The sequence below is a fragment of the Eptesicus fuscus genome, chromosome 3 (genome assembly GCF_027574615.1).
Source record: "Eptesicus fuscus isolate TK198812 chromosome 3, DD_ASM_mEF_20220401, whole genome shotgun sequence".
NCBI classification, from domain to species: domain Eukaryota; kingdom Metazoa; phylum Chordata; class Mammalia; order Chiroptera; family Vespertilionidae; genus Eptesicus; species Eptesicus fuscus.
Genome location: NC_072475.1, coordinates 104,965,588 through 104,984,153, shown reverse-complemented (window position 1 = coordinate 104,984,153; position 18,566 = coordinate 104,965,588). Strand labels below are relative to the sequence as shown.

Below are 18,566 nucleotides of genomic sequence, written 5' to 3'. Positions count from 1 at the left end.
TCCCTTCTAGTTTAAACTGACCTTTTCAAAATGCAAATCTGGTTTTTAAAATCCTCTTAACGTCTCCCACCATTCTTAGGCTATGGTGAGAGACCAGCACTGCCTAACTTAGGCCACAAAATTCTCCTTGGTCTGAGCCCTGTTTTATTCCCCAGCTCCATCTCCTAGCCACACATGCCTTCTTTCCCTTCCTCTGATGCTTGGTCATCTCTCTTGCCATGGAGTTTTAAATAATTAGTCAAATATATGGACTTCTATAACTGTGTGTAGTGCTACAAAGGAAAGATATAAGGGGCTAGTAGAGTGAATAATAAAGAGGTGGTTTTTTTTTAATAGAATGTTATGGAACATGTCCTTGATTAAGTAATTTGCTGACATCTGAAAGATGAATAGCAGTTAACAAGCAAACAGTTCACGCTATTATATAAAATATTCACTCAATTAGCCCCTTATATCTTTCCTTTGTAGCACTACACACAGTTATAGCAGTCCATATATTTGACTAATTATTTGATTAATGAGGTCAGGGACAAGGCTGATTTTTCTCCCTGTTGTATCTTTCTAGTATTTCAACATAGGTTCTGGGAGGTAGTTTTTTGTTCTTCTTCTTGTTTTCTCCCAATAAGCATTTGTTGAAGAGTGAATGAATTTAGTTGATTCAGATTTAGAAGCTTCTCATTCAGCCATTTTCAAAAGTATAATCTAGTTCTATAGATGTTTATGCTTATTAAATCTTGAATTTTGTTCACACAATATTTTAGGACATTACTATCATTGGAGATTTTGTAAATGAATGTGTCTAATCCCACTTGCTTTCTTAGTTTGAGAAAGTATAAATATATTAATGCCTTACATTTTTTAATATATTTTATTGATTTTTTATAGAGAGGAAGAGAGAGGGATAGAGAGTTAGACACATCGATGATAGAGAGACATCGATCAGCTGCCTCCTGCACAACCCCCACTGGGGATGTGCCCGCAACCAAGGTACATGCCCCTGACCAGAATTGAACCTGGGACCCTTCAGTCCGCAGACCAACGCTCTATCCACTGAGCCAAAACGGTTTCGGCAATAATGCCTTACATTTTTATTGATTTCAGAGAGGAAGGAAGAGGGAGAGAGAGCTAGAAACATCAATGATGAGAGAGAATCAATTGGCTACCTCCCACACATCCCACACTGGGATGGAGCCTGCAAGCTGGGCACGTGCCCTGACCAGGAATTGAACTGTGACCTAGTTCATGGGTTGATGTTCAACCACTGAGCCATGCTGCCCAGGCATGCCTTACATTTTTAAGAGCTTTGAATATATGCTGTATTTTTATGTCATCTATATATATAAAAACCAAGCGACTGGAACGACCGGTAGCTATGATGTGCACGGTGGCCGGCCAACCAGCCTGACCTGTGCCCACCCCCCACACCCTCCGGCTGGCGCGTACCCGATCGGCCCCTGGGGCCTGGCTGGTCAGATCCCACCCATGCATGAATTAGTGCACTGGGCCTCTAGTTTATATAAAGCACACAGCCACCCTCTGTTTTAATGTTTTCATTTTTATAGATTAGGGAACAGATTTAGAGGTGATGTAGCCAGGGATTCACAGCCTGATAGAAACAAAAGTCTGCCTTTGAGTTCAGGTCCTTTCTATTATAGCACAGCTACATTTTCACTGATAGCAGTTAGGATTTTGAGTTTTTATTTGTAAAAGTTACTTGAAAAATTAAGCTGATACAAAGAAGATTGAACTTAGACTCAGCTTCTAATTCTGTTTCCAACATCAACACATTCTGAAAATGAGATTAAAAATGTGAAAATAGCCCTAGCCAGGTAACTCAGTTGGTTAGAGCCATCATCCTAATATGCAGAGGTTGCAGGTTTGATTCCTGGTCAGGGCACACACAAGAAGCAACCAATAAATGCATAAATAAGTGTAACAACAAATTGATGTTTCTCTCTCCCTCTCTCTCCGAAATCAATCCTATCTAATAAAGAGGGAATATGCTAATTGATCATCACTCTGTCACAAAGATGGCTGCACCCACAGCTGAGGCCAAGTTCCCATAAGGAGCCTTAACGAGCAATCAGCAGGGACCTGAGGCTACACCCTCCCCTGCCTCCTTGGGGCTTGGCAGGGGACCTCAAGGTATGCTTCCTGTCCTGGTGCTTGGCTAGGGGATCTCAGGCTGCTCCCCTGCCCCAGCGCCAGACCGGGGGACCTCAGGCTGCGCCCCCCACCCCAGCACCAGGCCAGGGGACCTGAGGCTGCACCCTCCTGCCTGGCGGGGCTTGGCAGGGGACCTGAAGGTGCACCCCCAGTGCTGGGTCGGGGGAACTCAGGCCGCGCCCCCCGCCCAGTGGGGCTTGACAGGGGACCTGAGGCTGTACCCCCTGCCGGTGAGGCTTGACGGGGGACTTGAGACTGTGCCCCGCTTCCAGTGCTGGGCTGGGGGGCCTGAGGCTGTGCCCCCCCCCCCCCCCCGCCTGGCAGGACTTGACAGGGGACCTCAAGGCACATCCCCCGCCCAGGTCTGGGCTGGAGGACCTCAGGCCATGCCCCCGCCCTGGCACCAGGCCAAGGGACCTAAGGCTACGTCCCCTGCCCAGTGGGGTTTGACAAGGGTGGGACTGGCCAGGTCTGGATCTAGCCCAATGGGGGATGGGGGCAGCCGGGTCTGGGTCTCTCACAATTTTGAGGCGCATGTGGGTGGGCGGGGACTTGACTCTGGGTCCCATGGTGCGCCCCAGACTCTTGACAGGAAGAAGGTTTTCATATACATTTTACTAATTTTCTTTCATCTCTGACACTTCTATTATAGAGAAAGGGCAAATAACAATATTAAATTATTTCCTCTAATTAATCCCTTTTATGTGCACAAATTTCGTGCACCAGGCCACTAGTCAGTAAATAAAAATGTGAAAATATAACACCAAGATCACTTTTTTCATTTGAATGAAGGAATATAAGAATGAATGTTATATCTCAGTGTACTTGCATATCCTACCTAATAAAATGGTAATATGCAAATTACCATCACTCCGCTACACCCACAATTGGGCCGTTGGGAGGCTGGGGGCGGGACTCGGGGTGGACTCACGAGTTCCCGCCCCCCGTTCCTCCTGCTGGCCCCAACGGCCGGTGCTGCGGGAGAACCCATGGGCCAGCAGAAGGCGCCGGTGGCGGAACTCGGGGTGGCTGATTGCGTGGCTGCCGGCACCAGTTTTCCTCTGGCCACCCGCCGATCGGAGTGCCTCTCGCCAGCACGATCGGTCACCCCGAGTTCCTCCACCGGTGGCGCTGGAGGAACTCAGGGTGGCCGATCGCGCTGGCGGGAGGCGCTCCGATCGGCGGGTGGCCAGAGGAAACGGTGCTGGAGGAACTCAGGATGGCCGATCGCGCTGGCGGCCAGAGGAAACGGCGCTCCGATCAGCGGGTGGCCAGAGGAAAACTGGTGCTGGCGGAAAACTGGTGCCAGGAGCCAGGTGAAGGAAGGTCTTTTGCACGAAACTTCGTGCAACGGGCTTCTAGTATTTCTTATAAAATAGTAAAACTGGATTTATTGAAGTAGTCTCCTTAGAGACTAAATGGATATGCTTCATAGGAAAAGAAATCAGGGGTATTACCTGTCTTAGTTTGGACTGCTATAACAAATTGGGTAGCTTATAAACAACAAATTTACTTCTCACTGTTCTAGAGGTTGGAAGTCTGAGATCAGGGTGCCAGCATGGTTGGGTTCCACTGAGGGCCCTCCTCCAGGTTGTAGACTACCAGTTACTTACTGTGTCCTGACATGACAGAGAGCTAGCTGGCTTGCTGGGCTCTTCTTATAAGAGCACTAACCCATCCCCTTTATGAGAGCTCTGCCCTTGTGATCTAACTACCTCCCGCAGAGCCCACCTTTAAATATCACATTGGGATTAGGGTGTCAACTTGAGGATTTGGGGTGGACACAAACATTCGGTCTATTACATTACCTATTTATTCTCAGCAGTTATATGATTTCATGCAATAGGGTAAGAAAAATGTGCCCTTTTCACACTAACATTCTATAAGTCTAAGAAATGTTTCATAATTTTATTAATATTTTGACTGAAAGCTTTTTGTTTTTTAAGACGTTTGTGGTAACTATTTATTAACAGAGTCACGGTGATTCTTTTCATTTTATTTCTTTAGTCCGAGGATCAGAAGGACTGTATATGGTGAATGGACCACCACATTTTACAGAGAGTACAGTGCTTCCAAGGTATGGTTTAGTTGAGTGATGTTAGCTGGAACTATGTAATACATTCTAAATTATTTTTGTTGTTGTTATATTCTGAGAAGGAGAAAAAATGGCTAGTTTCTTGTGGTATATTGTATAATGTTAACAGAAATTAGAAAGAATGCATATATTCTATCAAGAAAAATGATCTTTAGATTTGAAAATAATAGCTTAAGCATGTTTAAAAGAAAAGGTGTAGACAGTAGTGTAATTGAGGTCAACCAATACCTTCAAAGAATTTTGTCTTAGAGAATGAGGAAAAACTTAAAATAAAACACTGCCTGTAATTTTAATGAAGTCACAGATGAAAAAGGTATAAAAAAGGAAGGAAAAAATGAATATATCTATATAATATACAACTAAAATAGGTATAGATGTATTTTTCTCAAAAAGGAACAATGGGCAAACCAAAAATAAACCAAAGTGATTATCTATAGGAGGGAAGAGAATTACAGGACTCAAGGGACATGTCTGTGAATGAACTTTGGTGTAGATATAGTTTTAACTTTGGACCATGATATTGTTTTAAATTTAAGAAAAATAATAAAATGGAAACAAGTGAACATTGCTTTATGTTAAGTGGGTAGCATAACTAAATGATGACCTGAAAAATTCTTAAATGCTTTCAATAGTTTTATGAACACAAAATTGATATTATCATTTTAAATCTATTATAGGATAAAACAATGTCATTAAGGAACAAAGATTTCCAACAAAACAGCATTTGTCAATATGAATTCATGATTTTTTAAAAATTAACTTTATTCATGATTTTTTTTTCCATAAAATCACTTGTATTTTCTAGTTCTGTCCACTGAAAAGGTCTAGTAATAGCAATAACCTAGCAGCGGAGAATACCTCTGCATCAGGTATTCTGATGTTATCTCTAAACACCATTCTTCACTAAAATGAACCAGTCTCTTGGAGAAGTGGCTGACTCCAGGTCTAGGACAGAAAATTTTTAAGTTGAGCTAGAGACATCTAATGCCAGAAAGCTAGTAATAGAGTTTTATTAAAGGATCACAGAAGTCAACTTGAAGGGGTTCACACTAGCCTGAGATGGGAAAGTTTGAGCATTCAAAAGAATTATGACTGCCCTGGCCAGGTGGCTCAGTTGGTTCGAGTGTCCTCCCATACAAAAAAGTGGCGAGATGGATTCCCGGTCAGGGCACATACCTGGGTTTGCAGGTTTGATCCCTGGTTGGCCATGTGTAGGAGGCAACTGATTAATGTTTTTCTCTTACATCAGTGTTGCTCTTTCTCTCTCTCTCCCTTCTTCTCTCTCTCTAAAATCAATTTTAAAAAACATTTTTTTTCAAAAGAAGAATTATGACTAAAAGGATTAAAACATGTCAAGTATATAGTAGTAAACACTTTCCTCAAAACCCTTCCTCTAAAACTTATTGGTCAACAATTAAAGATTGATGTGGTTCTCGGTCATTACTTTGAAAATCTATTTTATAATAATGAAAGCATAATATGCTAATTAGACCGGACGTCCTTCCAGATGACTTCTGGACGTGTTAGCCTTTCAGTTTGACATGCTTGTCTTGCACTATCTTCATATTTTTGGATTCTTTTTTCTATAAGCTCTTCTGATTGGGTGTTTTTTGCTTCCTCATATTTCAAATCATTGATTTTTGGGATCCTCTACTCTACTGTTGAGTCCTGGTATATTATTCTTTATTTCTGTCAGTGTATGCTTAATTTCTGACTGGTTCATTTTTCCATTTTTTTGGCATTCTCACCAAGATCCTTGAAAGTCTCACTTAGTCCCTTGAAGGTCTCATGAAGATTCTTGAGTAACCTTATAACTGTGGTTTTGAACTCTACATCCAGTAGTTTGCTTTCTTCCATTTCTTTCATTTGTGACATATTTCTTTGTCTCCGCATTTTGACTGCTTCCCTGTGTTTGTTTCTATGTATTGGGTAGAACTGTTATGTCTTCTTGAGTTGGTAGAGTGGCCTTGTGTAGTAGGTGTCCTATGGGGCCCAGTGGTTCAGCCTCCCCAATCACCTGAGCTGGGCACTATGTGCACCCCTTTGTGGGCTCTGTGCAGAGTCTTGTAGTTGAGATTTGATTGCTGTTGGTGTCACTGGGAGGAATTGACCTCCCAGCCAATTGGCTGTGAGGACCAACTGCAATTACAGTGGAAGAACTTCTGTGCAGGAGACACTCCTATGGAGCAGGACTTTCTTCATTGGGGCTTTTGTGCTCACTGAGTCTGCCCCTTGAGTGTCGCTTGTGGATGTGTAGAGTTATAATCTGGTATGGTCTGATGCTGGCCACTGGGTGCACTGGTTCTTGAGTCTCCAGGACAATGCAAAGTTAGCCACTGCCTGGGGCCATGTGGCTGGGGCTACAGAGAAATCTGTAGATTCCTCCTATTTATATTATGTTTGGAAGTTCCCAGGGGAGGCCAAGCTGTGAATCAATGCAGGTTGGTGCTAGTGCCGGGTCTTGGGCCTTTTATTGATAGATTTGGGGCTCCTGGCCCAGCTGCAGCTTGTTTGAGAGAGTTTAGCAAAGTGTGTAGCCTGAGCAAGGACAGGCCATTTATATGCAAAAGTCGCTGCACACAGTTTGGGTGGGGCTGCAAATTAAATGGGTCATGGTCTCAGGGAATCACCAGGGTGGAGCAAACAGAAATAGCTGCCAACCAACCCTGTGACTGGGGAGGTCCCAGCATAGGAACAATGACCCCTGCAAGCATGTCCGTCTGGGAGAAAGCTGCCCCTGAATTCCTGTCTCAGTGCCAGACATCCAGTTCCTCCTTGTATGTGTCTGTCCCCCAGAGCCTCGCCCTGGTGCTGGAGCTCAGAGGAAGCAGGATCTTGTAAGTTCAGTTCATGTGCTAGCCCTTTAAGGGGAACAGCTGTGTCTCCAGGATCCTCCGTGTCACTCAGCCACAATCCCTGCTGGTTTTTACAGCCCATAGTTATGGGGACTTCTTTTCCTAGTGCTGGGATCCTGGGCTGGGGTCTAGTGTGGGGCTGGGACCCCTTGCTCCTCACAGGGGCCCTCCACAGAGAAGATTTCCCTCCCAGTTAAAAAAGTGGTACACGTGGGTACTGGCCCAGCCCGCTCTGTGCCTCTGCCCCTCTTACCATTCTCAGAGTGTTTACTTCTCTAGATGTAGGACTTCCATTCAGCCAGCTTTCAGGCATTCTGGATGATGGTTGTTCTGTATTTTAGATGTAATTTTGATGTGTTTGTGAAAGGCACTGTGGTTGTGAGTACATGTGTTTATCTTGGTTCTCCCCAGATTTTCTGACTTATTAAATCTGAGGTGGGGGCCAAGAAGTGGAGTTGTTGTTGTTAGTCCTCAGGTGATTTGAAAAGCACTACTCTAGAAAACAGGAATCTGTGCCACAACTTTTGTGCTGGACTTCATTGCGGTATGCAGCCTAAGGCTTCAAGAATGAGGGGGATGGGAATTGAGCTGAAGAAGTAAAAGCAAATATGGTATGGGGTACACTGAGCTAACCACAGATTCCCAGAGTACAGCCAGGTTGCTTGGTCATGCAGAATGTCTCCAGAGAGGCTATATGAACCACTGTGCTTCCAAACAATCTGCTGTGGAGAAGAAGAGTAAGAAGTATATCTGCAGCCACAGCTTCTCTTGGTGTGTTAGGGTTGTATCTGAATGCCAGAGCTGCTCTTCTGCTACTGAACTTGGCATAATGGAAGCCATGCTGAAATATGGTCCTCACTCATGAAAAGTCTGAGACAGCCAGTCGTGTTAGGACAGTGGTCGGCAAACTCATTAGTCAACAGAGCCAAATATCAACAGTACAACGATTGAAATTTCTTTTGAGAGCCCAATTTTTTAAACTTAAACTTCTTCTAATGCCACTTCTTCAAAATAGACTTGCCCAGGCCGTGGTATTTTGTGGAAGAGCCACACTCAAGGGGCCAAAGAGCCACATGTGGCTCGTGAGCCGCAGTTTGCCGACCATGGGTCCAGTACAATCTCAGCATCATTAAGAGTAGAATAAGGAAGCAGTATGACATGGTACTTACCTTCTATGAAGGTAGAAAACAACAACAAAAACTGGCTCTAATCAAGCTTTTAGATGAATGGGTCTCAAATTTATTGGATATTAGAATGACATGAGGAGCTATGAAAAAACCACATATCCAGTACTGGGTATCCTACATAATGAAAGGGTAATATGTAAATTACCATCACTCCGCTATGCCCACAATTGGGCCAGCGGGAGGCGCAGGGGGCGGGACTCGGGGTGGCTGGGGTGGCCAATTGGGCCGGCGGGACGCTGAGCTCGCATCGCCAGTGGCGGCGCAAGCTCAGCGTCTGTGCCATGGCTGTGCTGCGGCACAGAAGGGGCCTCTGGGGCAGCGAGCCCATGTCCTGCTGCGGACCATCAAAAGCGGGGAGCGAAAGCGGGGGAGCTGGCTGGCTGTCCGCTCTGGCACCAAGCCTTTCGAAAGCCTCCGCCGTTCCAGAGGCTTTCAAAAGGCCTGGTGCACTAGCGGACAGACAGACAGCTCCCCCGCGATCGAAAGCGGGGAGCTGTGTGTCCGCTCCAGCACCAGCAGACCCCCTGCCATCAAAAGCGGGGAGCAGGCTGCTAGCAGTGTCCGCGGAGCGTGCTAGGCTTTGCGGGGCAGTGGATATGGCCTGGATGGCAGGTTAGGCCTAGGGGACCCTACACGTGCATGATTTAATCATGCACTGGGCCTCTAGTTAAATGATAATAAGGAGTTATTGTTGATATTGTGAGATGAAGTAGCATGAAGCTGATTATGTTTTTTAAAATGTCCTCATCACTTAGAGATGTATACTAAACTATAGTGTAAAATGGTATGAAATTGGTTTTGCTTTAAAATATTCTGGCATTGAGGAGAGGGAACCAAGATGGTGGCATAGATAAATGCTGGTACTCACAGCCTCCCACAACCACATGAAAATTACATCTAAAATACAGAACAACCATCATTCAGAACCACCTGAAATCTGGCTGAATAGAAGTCGTACAACTAAAGAAGTAAAGAAGAGAGTACATCGAGAATGATAGGAGGGGTGGAGGCACAGAATGGGCTGGTCACCCATGTGTGGTATGTTTTTAAATGGGAGGGATATCCCCACTGCAGAGGCCTCCCATGAGAAGCAGGGGGTCCCAACTCCATACCAGAACCCCAGCCCAGGATTTCAGAGCTGGGAAGTTAAGGGTCCCCATAACTTCAGGCTATAAAAACCAGCACAGATTGTGATGAGTGACACAGAAATGCTGGAACCTCAGGCAGTTCTTACATGATTCTGCTTCCTCTGAGCTCCAGTGCCAGGTAGCGGCTTTGGGGGATCCAGGGACATATGAGGAGGAACTGAACTGTCTGGCATCAGGGCAGGAACTCGGGGGTGACTTTCTCCCAAATGGGGGTGTTCACAGGGGTCATTGTTTCTGTGCTGGGACCTACCCTGTGACAGAGCTGACTGGCAGCCATATCTGAGTTTCCATTAGCGTGGCCCACACTGTTTGCTCTGCCCTAGTGATTCCCTGAGACCCCCCACCCCATCCAATTTTCAGCCTCACCGAAGCTGTTGGCAGTGGCTTTTCCATATGAATAGCCTGTTCTGGCGCAGGCTTCAGACCTTGCTAAAACCTCTCAAACAAGCAGCAGCTGGTGTCAGCATGCCCCAAACCTATCAATAAAAGGTCTAAGACCCAGCACTAGCACCAGCCTGTAATGCTTAACAGCTGGACCTCACCTAGGCACTTCCAAGCTCAATACAAGTAGCAGCCATGTGCAGATCCCTCTGTATGTGGCCCCAGGCAGTGGCTGACTTTGCATCTCCCAGAGGACCCAGAGCCCGTGCACATAGTAGACAGCTTCAGACCATACCTGAATTTAATTCTAAACATCCACAAGCAACACACTCAAGGGGCAGACTCAGTGAGCACCAAAGCCCCACTGAAGCAAGTCCTGCTCTATAGGAGTGTCTTCTTTACAGAAGCTCTTTCACTCTAGTGGCAGCCGGTCCTCACAGCCAGTTGGCCTGGAGGTCAGTTCCTCCCAGTGATGCTGACAGCAATCAGGGCTCAACTACAACAAGACTGTGTACACAGCCCACAAAGAGGAACACCTTGAGTGTCCAGCTCAGGAGACTGGGGAGGCTGAGCTGTTGGGTCCTACAGGACACCAACTACACAAGGCCACTTGACCAATTCCAGGAGATATAGCAGCTCTACCTAATGCATAGAAACAAATGAAAGAAATGGAAGCAAGCAAACTACTGGACACAGAGTTCAGAACAATGGTTATAAGTTTACTCAAGGATCTTAATGAGAGCTTCAAGGGACTTAATGAGAGTTTCAAGGGACCTAGTGAGACATTTAAGGATCTTAGTGAGAATCTAAGACATGAAAAAGGACCAGTCACAAATAAAACATATAGTAACTAAAATAAAGAATAATTTACAGGTATTCAACAGTAGAATAAAGCATCCCAAGAATCAAATCAATGATTTAGAACATAAGGAAGCAAAAAATACCCAATCAGAAGAGAAAAAAAAAATCCAAAAATATGAAGATAGTGTAAGGAGTCTCTGGAACAACTTCAAGCATACCAACATTCACATTATGAGGGTGCCAGAAGGAGAAGAGAAAGAGCAAGATATTGAAAACTTATTTGAAGGAATAATGACAGAAAACTTCCCCTACCTGGTGAAAGAAATAGACTTACAAGTCCAGGAAGCACAGAGAGTCCCAAACAAGAGGAATCCAAAGAGGCCCGTACCAAGACACATCATAATTAACCCTTTGCACTCGATTGCTTTTTTCTCGATTCCTTTATTCTACTCAGGATTTAATTTTTTAAATACCCCAGATTTTACAGAGCGCGGCAGTAGAATAAAAAACTGGAGTTTCTTTTCATACAAATTTATTTGGATTTTTTTATATTTCAAATTATTGATACATTCAAAGAGTATAAAAAGAGCTGCTAGCGATGCTAACCATGTCGAGTCACACTAGACATCCGAGTGCAAAAGGTTAAAATGCCAAGGGATAAAGACAAAGAGAATCTTAAAAACAGCAAGAGAAAAGCAGTTAGTTACCTACAAGAGAGTGCCCATACAACTGTCAGCTTATTTCTCAACAGAAACTGCAGTCCAGAAGGGAGTGGCAAGAAATATTCAAAGGGATTAATTGTAAGGACCTATAACCAAGATTACTCTACCCAGCAAAATTATCATTCATAATTGAGGGTCAGATAAAGAGCTTTACAGACAAGAAAAAGCTAAAGGAGTTCATCAAAACAAAACCAGTATTACATGAAATGTTGGAGAGTATTCTTTTAAGAGGAAGAAGAAGAACCAAAAAAAGATAAAAAATATGAATAACAAAATAACTATAAATACATACCTATCAACAGTTGAATCTAAAAATCAAAATAAATGAACAAGAAATCTAATGAACAAAATAAACATGAATAAAATAGAATCAGAGGCATGGAAATATGGAACAGACTGACAAACCTCAGAGGGACGTGGGGAGGGGAGGCAGTAAGAGATTAACCAATTATTTTATATGCATGTATGCATTGCCTATGGACACAGACAATAGGGTGGTGAAGGCCTGGGGCAGGGTGGGAACCCGGTGGAGGGGGCAATGGGGACATCTCTAATACTCTTAGAAATAAAGATTTTGTTTTAAATTTTAAAAAATATTCTGGCATTAAATATAAAGGTAGGGAGTAAATAAAATGAATTGGCCATGAGTTAATTATTTAAGTTTGGTGATAGGCACATGGGTGGGTTATCATACTCTTTCTCTTTTTGTGTGTATATATTTTAAGTTTTTCATTTAAAAGATTATACCAGAAGGCCCTAGCGAGTTTGGCTCAGTAGATAAAGCATCAGCCTTTGGACTGAAGGGTCTGGGGTTTGATTCCGGTCAAGGGCACATGCTGGGGTTGTGGGCTCAATCCCCAGTTGGGGGGGTGGTGTGCAGGAGGCAGCCAATCAGTGATTCTCTCATCATTGATATTTCTATCTCTCTCCCTCACCCTTCCTCTCTGAAATCAGTAAAAATATGTTAAAAATAAACGATTATATCAGAAAGAAATAGACAAAATTTCCCAATAGCCAAGATTGAAAAATAATTAAATTCTGAATTCTGTAATCTAGTAAGCTTGCTTTCAACCTTAAACTCTATTCTAGAATAAGTTATTAAAAGGACAATTTATAATCATGATATAAAGGGCTGATTATTAGAATTAAAATGAGCTTGCTAAGAACAAATTGTTTTAAGTTTAACTCATTTTCTTTCTGAGTAGAATTTCCAGACACATCAGAATAGAACTATGAACATGATTTTGGCAAAGTATCTGAGAAATGATAGTCTTTTTGTTGTTGTTAATCCTCATCCAAGGATATTTTTTCCATTGAATTTTAGAGAGTGCAAGGGAGGGAGGAGAGACAGAGAGAGAGAAATATCAGTGTGAGAGAGACTCATCAATTGGTTACCTCCTGAATGGTTACCTCTTGACCAGGGCCAGGGATCGAGCATGCAACCAAGGTATGTGCCCTTGACCGGAATTTAACCTGGGACGTGGTCTGCGGGCCAACGCTCTATCCACTGAGCCAAACCTGCTAGGTCGACAAAAGTTTTTTGGTTATATGATGGTAATGACAAAGTTGTCTTTGGTTAAGAGCTGTGAAATCAGCTGATTAGTGAGTTGATTTTAGTTTGAGGGAAGGACTGTTGGTGAGCCACAGGATCTTAAGAGCTCACTCAGCATTCTTAATACTTAATTTAAATGATAGCTTAGGATGATGTTTTATACTTTATACATTCCATAAAGCTGTAAGGAGTAACTAGTGTCTTAAAAAAGAAAAATCAAAATGTAAATACATCTGTGTAGGCTGGAATAATAGACCCAAACCTGTGTGGAATTGACTATGATAATTGTAAAGTTCTGCTTAAGATTCAGAAATGATTTTTGCAATATAGGATGAAGGACATCTTGGTCATAGCTGTTTATTGTAAGAGATAAAAAATAATATTTTGGTAACCACAAAATGTGTATAAGCTGCCATTACTGTGTGATTGCAGAAACACAAATGTCATGTTCATATAAATTAATGCAAAGATAATACCTTGTTTAAAAGGGGTGTAGTGGTTAGTTTTCAATGCACTGTTGTTTAATAATTCAAATATTTATTAGCCATGAAGTTCTAATCTAATGTGACTAACCATGGACATCAACATGTACACACATACAATTTCTGTTTGGATCCTCACTATCACTGGGAAATCATAGTAGCCATCTCCAGTTGAGAGATACAGTACTTAGAGTGTTGACCATTTGGTAGAATATTGCCAAAAAGTCAGTGTTTTCTGCGGAATCCTGCATCTGCATTTATTTAATGTGAAGACCGTCATGTTATACTTTCTGTCTCTACATATTAAATCCAGGGGCACTTCTTAGCCACTTGAGGATATTCTATTCACCATTGTTTTTTATGCAAGTGGCCTGGGACATTCTTCACAAAGTCTTCCTTTTGAAATCCTTCACCCTCTCAGTTTCAGGGCTGATAGCTGAAACTTAGTCATTCATTTACATTTTAGCGTTGTCACACAAACTAGATATTCACCCTAAAGAGCTTTTCTCCCCCCTTAATATTGACCTGTTGGTATAAAATAAATTTCCAGCTTACTTTACAGTGTTTGTGGAACCTGCATTTTAAGAGAGAAAGTATTTGGTAGACAAAAGCATTTTGGAATTATTTTCTAAAATTTATATGTGTTCTTAGTTATTAAATTAGTAGTAAGATTGTGAATTTTTAATCAGTTGTTTTTTTTTAAGTATTAATGCTTATTAACTTAAACTTTTTTTTATTGTCCTTTTCAGAGAATCTGGGAAAAATTGCAAAGTCTATACCTTTAGTAAGGATGGGACCTTGTTTGCCTGGGGCAACGGAGAGAAGTTAGTATTCATTTATGTAAAATTTTATGTATATGTCATGAATGTGAAACATAACCAGCATTATTAGAGTAATATATATTTGGGTATCATTAATAAAGTCCATCTTTTGATGTCATGATGCAGTTAGGTATTACCTCCAACATAACTTCCATGGCCTACCTCCAAAGTTGTTTGTTTATACATATATGCCTGATTCATTTGAGATATCTAATTACTTAGAATTTAAAAGTAACATATGAGAAAGGGCAATTAATTTTTTTTTAAAGGTTTTGTTTTTTTTTTGTTTTTTTTTAAATATATTTTATTGATTTTTTACAGAGAGGAAGAGAGAGGGATAGAGAGTTAGAAACATTGATGAGAGAGAAACATCGATCAGCTGCCTCTTGCACACCCCCTACTGGGGATGTGCCCGCAACCAAGGTACATGCCCTTGACCGGAATCGAACCTGGGACCCTTCAGTCCGCAGGCCGACGCTCTATCCGCTGAGCCAAACCGGTTTCGGCTTTTTTTTTTTTTTTTTTTTTTTTTTTTTTTTTATTGATTTCAGAGAGGAAGGGAGAGGGAAAGAGGTAGAAACGTCCATGATGAGATAGAATCCTGGATCGGTTGCCTCTTGCATGCTCCCCACTGGGGATGGAGCCCACAACCTGGGCACGTGCCCTTGACCGGAATCGAACCCGGGACCCTTCAGTCCACAGGCCGACGCTCTATCCACTGAGCCACACCAGCCAGGGCGAAAGGGCAATTAATGCTGAATAACCTGAGAGGTTGTTTTAACTAGTTCTTTTGGTTATTGATTGAGTTTTTTTAAGTTCCGCACTAACACTTAGAAAATAATTCTTGCTTGTTTATCTAAGTACTAGAAGCCTGGTGCATGAATTGGTGCACAGGTGGGGTCCATCTGGCTCGCCCTGATCAGGGACGATTGGGCCGGGCCTGCAGGGAGTGGGGGGGGGGGTTCGGGAAGGGACGAGGGAGGTTGGCCAGCGGCCCTGCCCCGATTGAGGTGGGGGAAGCCAATCAGGGGCGGGGCCGGCCTGGGGGAGGGGCCAGGAGTGGTTGGCCGGCCGGCTCCACTACCTGGTCAAACTCCTGGTCAAGGGGACAATTTGCATATTAGCCTCTTATTATATAGGATTTGTAAGGCATTAAAAATATGTTTAATATAGTTTATATTAATATATATAAGTAATCAAAAGTATGTTTAGTATAGTCTATACTAATAATAGCCTAGATCAGGGGTCCTCAAACTTTTTAAACAGGGGGCCAGTTCACTGTCCCTCAGACCATTGGAGGGCCGGACTATAGTTTAAAAAAAACTGTGAACAAATTCCTATGCACACTGCACATAACTTATTTTGAAGTAAAAAAACAAAACGGCAAAAACACCCGCATGTGGCCCGCGGGCGGTAGTTTGAGGATGCCTGGCCTAGATGGTGTCACGCCCTCATGTCGTCACAAGATGGTCGTCACAAGATGGCTGCACTTCACGCAGTAAGACCTTGGGGTCCCACGGCTCTATGTGGCGCGAAGGAGGCTGGTCCCGGCATTTCTGCCACCTCCCGTGGAGGAGGCGGGTCCCGGAGGAGGAGGCGGGTCGCGGCAGGGAAGGGCAGTTGTGGGCGATCAGGCCAGCAGGGGAGCAGTTAAGCGTCAATCAGACTGGCAGGGGAGCGGTTAGGGGGCAATCAGGCTGGCAGGCAGAAGCAATTAGGGGCCAATCAGGCAGGTAGGCAGGCGAGTGGTTAGGAGCCAGCCATCCCGGATCGTGAGAGGGATGTCCGACTGCTGGTTATCCCACAAGGGGGTCCCAGATTGGAGAGGGTGCAAGCTGGGCTGAGGGACACCCCCACCTCGTGTATGAATTTTGTGCACCAGGCCTCTAGTATTATGTAAAATAATCAGATTACAAAATTGATCTTGCAAAAAACAGTATTTTGATTAAATGCTCATATTTTACTAAGAAAACCAGTCCATTTGAATTTTTCCAGAGTCAGTATAAAATGTCAGTTAACAGAATCAGAAAGATACCCAAATATTTGTTGCTTGGTTTGAAGTTATTTTGTTGTTGTTTTTAACCAGATATAATATCTTAGCGTGTTTTTTTTTTTAATGGGGAAAATACATACATTAGTTCCAAAAGTACATTTTAAATGATTTTTACACAGTGGTAATATATTCTGAAGTCTTTCAACTATCAGGTCAGATTGGATTAAACACATGATTTTGAAAAATTAATGCTAAAAAGATTGTATTACATTAGTTGATTCACTTTGTATGACTCTAAGCTGGCAGAATTAGCTTTTATTAAAAATATTAATTAGTTTTTTTATTTTTTAAGTTATTAAATCCAACCAATAAACTACTCTCAAATTATTAAGTATATAATCATGTTGAGTCTTATCTACAATGTTGACAATTTGAATCTCAGCCTCAATGAAAAATGTACTCTCAAGATTTTATTATTTATTTTACTTATTTATATTTTGGTGAACCTGTTGTGCATATTTGGCTTTTATTTTTTTAAATCCATATTTTAATGTATGCTATTTAAGTAATGAGTTCATAGAAATTTACTGTCTAATGGGACCTACCATACTTCTTTTTGTTGTCTGTTATCTTTTTTTGGTAACCCTATTCTGTTATCTTAGAGTTTATTGAATAAATCTGTTTTTACCTTGGTAGTTATTATAATTACTTTATCTATTTCACATCTCCACTTGGTTTTCTATTGGGTTCAACTCGGAATATTTTTTAATATTTAAAAAATATATATTTTTTATTGATTTCAGAAAGGAAGGGAGAACACCAGCCGGGCATCAACTCTGAATATTTTTAATATGTCTCCATATGTTATGTCCATCTTTTTAATAGATAGTTTCTGTACCTGGTTCTAGCATTTATTTCCTTAAAGTGCTGTGGCTCAAAGACATACCATGTTCCTGGGGCAGGAAAAACATGTAGTGTATGTGGTCTTTGCTAAATTCATGGGTAACTAAGTCAGAAACTCTAGGTGATTTTTCCTTAAATATGTGATTTAAAAAAAATTCAAAATAAACACCCTTCATTAAACATTCTAAGAATAACTATTCAAGGTTATCAACTACAAAACAGAAAGCTTTATGTATTCTAAAATATGAAATTCACAATAAGTTGTAAAAAATCTCATGTGTCTGTGTGTTAAAATAATATGCAGTAATCTTGCATTCTTACCAATTTCTGCTTATCCTGACACAGTGTCCTCAAACTTGAGTAGAACAAAGTAACTTTAAGGAATTTCTGGAATAAAATGGATTATCTCTCTCTCTTTTTTTTTTAACCCCAAAGAATACATAATAGCAAGTCACTACGCTGGTTTTAAAGATTAGCTCTGGCATTTATCAGTAGTATGATCTTGGGCAAATCATCAAATCATTTAATTTTTCATCAAATCAGTTTCACCATTTGTAAAATTGAGATGATAATAGCTATTTTATAAGGTGTTGTGCGGATGAAATAAGAAAATGTGCATAAAGTGATTAGACTAGAACAGGGTACATAGAGAGCATCATAGAAAATGGAGTCTGGTACAATTATTCTAATATTTATCATTATCATACCAAAATAACTCTTACAGTCTATCTTTTCAAGACTGGTTGAAAAATTTTAATAGGCATTCAAAGTCTCTGCTGATTTCCTCAGGGACTACTCAGTTTTTAAAATATACTTTTTCTGCCCACCCAGTGTGGCTCAGTGGTTGAGCAACAACCCATAAACCAAGAGGTCACGGTTCAATTCCCAGGTAGGGCACATACCTGGGTTGGAGGCTGGATCCCTAGTGGGTGGGGGGAGAGGTAGCATGCAGGAAGCAGCTGGTCAATGTTTTTCTTTCATCGATGTTTCTATCTTTCTATTCCTCTTCCTCTTTCACTAAATATCAATAAAAACATACCTACTTAAAACATACTTTTTCTGTGCAATGTGAGAACTCAGAAAGAAGGCAGCTTTCTACAAAGGCTCTCATCAGAAACCTAAGTTTCTAGCACCTTCATCATGGACTTCTTAGGCTCCAGAACTTTAAGAAATAAATGTTAGTTAAGCCAACAATAAAAATTAAATAAAATAAGCTTTTGTTTTAGCACCTCTGTTTTCTCTTTGGTTTGATACATCTTGTCTTTAGGTAGCTCTGTTCAATTAAAATCCTGTTGTGATTGTATCTTTCTATTAATTGCATGTAATTTCTAAACACCAGCCTTATCAGTTAAGGTGTTCATTGGATATTTTCTAGAACTAACTGAAAATTGATTTTATGAAAAATAGACACTTAAAGAGTGATCTATATTTGAAAGAGTTAAATAGTTTTGATAGTGCTG

The 18,566-nt window shown here is 41.8% G+C and overlaps 1 protein-coding gene across 8 annotated transcripts in view; it reads left to right on the top strand.

Annotated features, from left to right (window-relative positions):
• Nucleotides 1-18,566, top strand: part of EIF2A (eukaryotic translation initiation factor 2A) — a 54,457-nt gene that overhangs the window by 8,366 nt on the left and 27,525 nt on the right. For 4 of the 8 annotated variants that reach the window (XM_028138571.2, XM_008161254.3, XM_054714094.1 and 1 more), the window contains 2 exons: nt 4,174-4,243; nt 14,139-14,213. In XM_028138571.2, coding sequence (XP_027994372.1) covers nt 4,204-4,243; nt 14,139-14,213 — 115 coding nt within the window. In that variant the 5' untranslated portion in view covers nt 4,174-4,203. Of the gene's footprint in view, nt 1-1,993; nt 2,146-4,173; nt 4,244-14,138; nt 14,214-18,566 lie in introns of those variants that run through there. The other 4 variants (XM_054714092.1, XM_054714093.1, XM_028138572.2 and 1 more) reach the window with 3 other exon arrangements.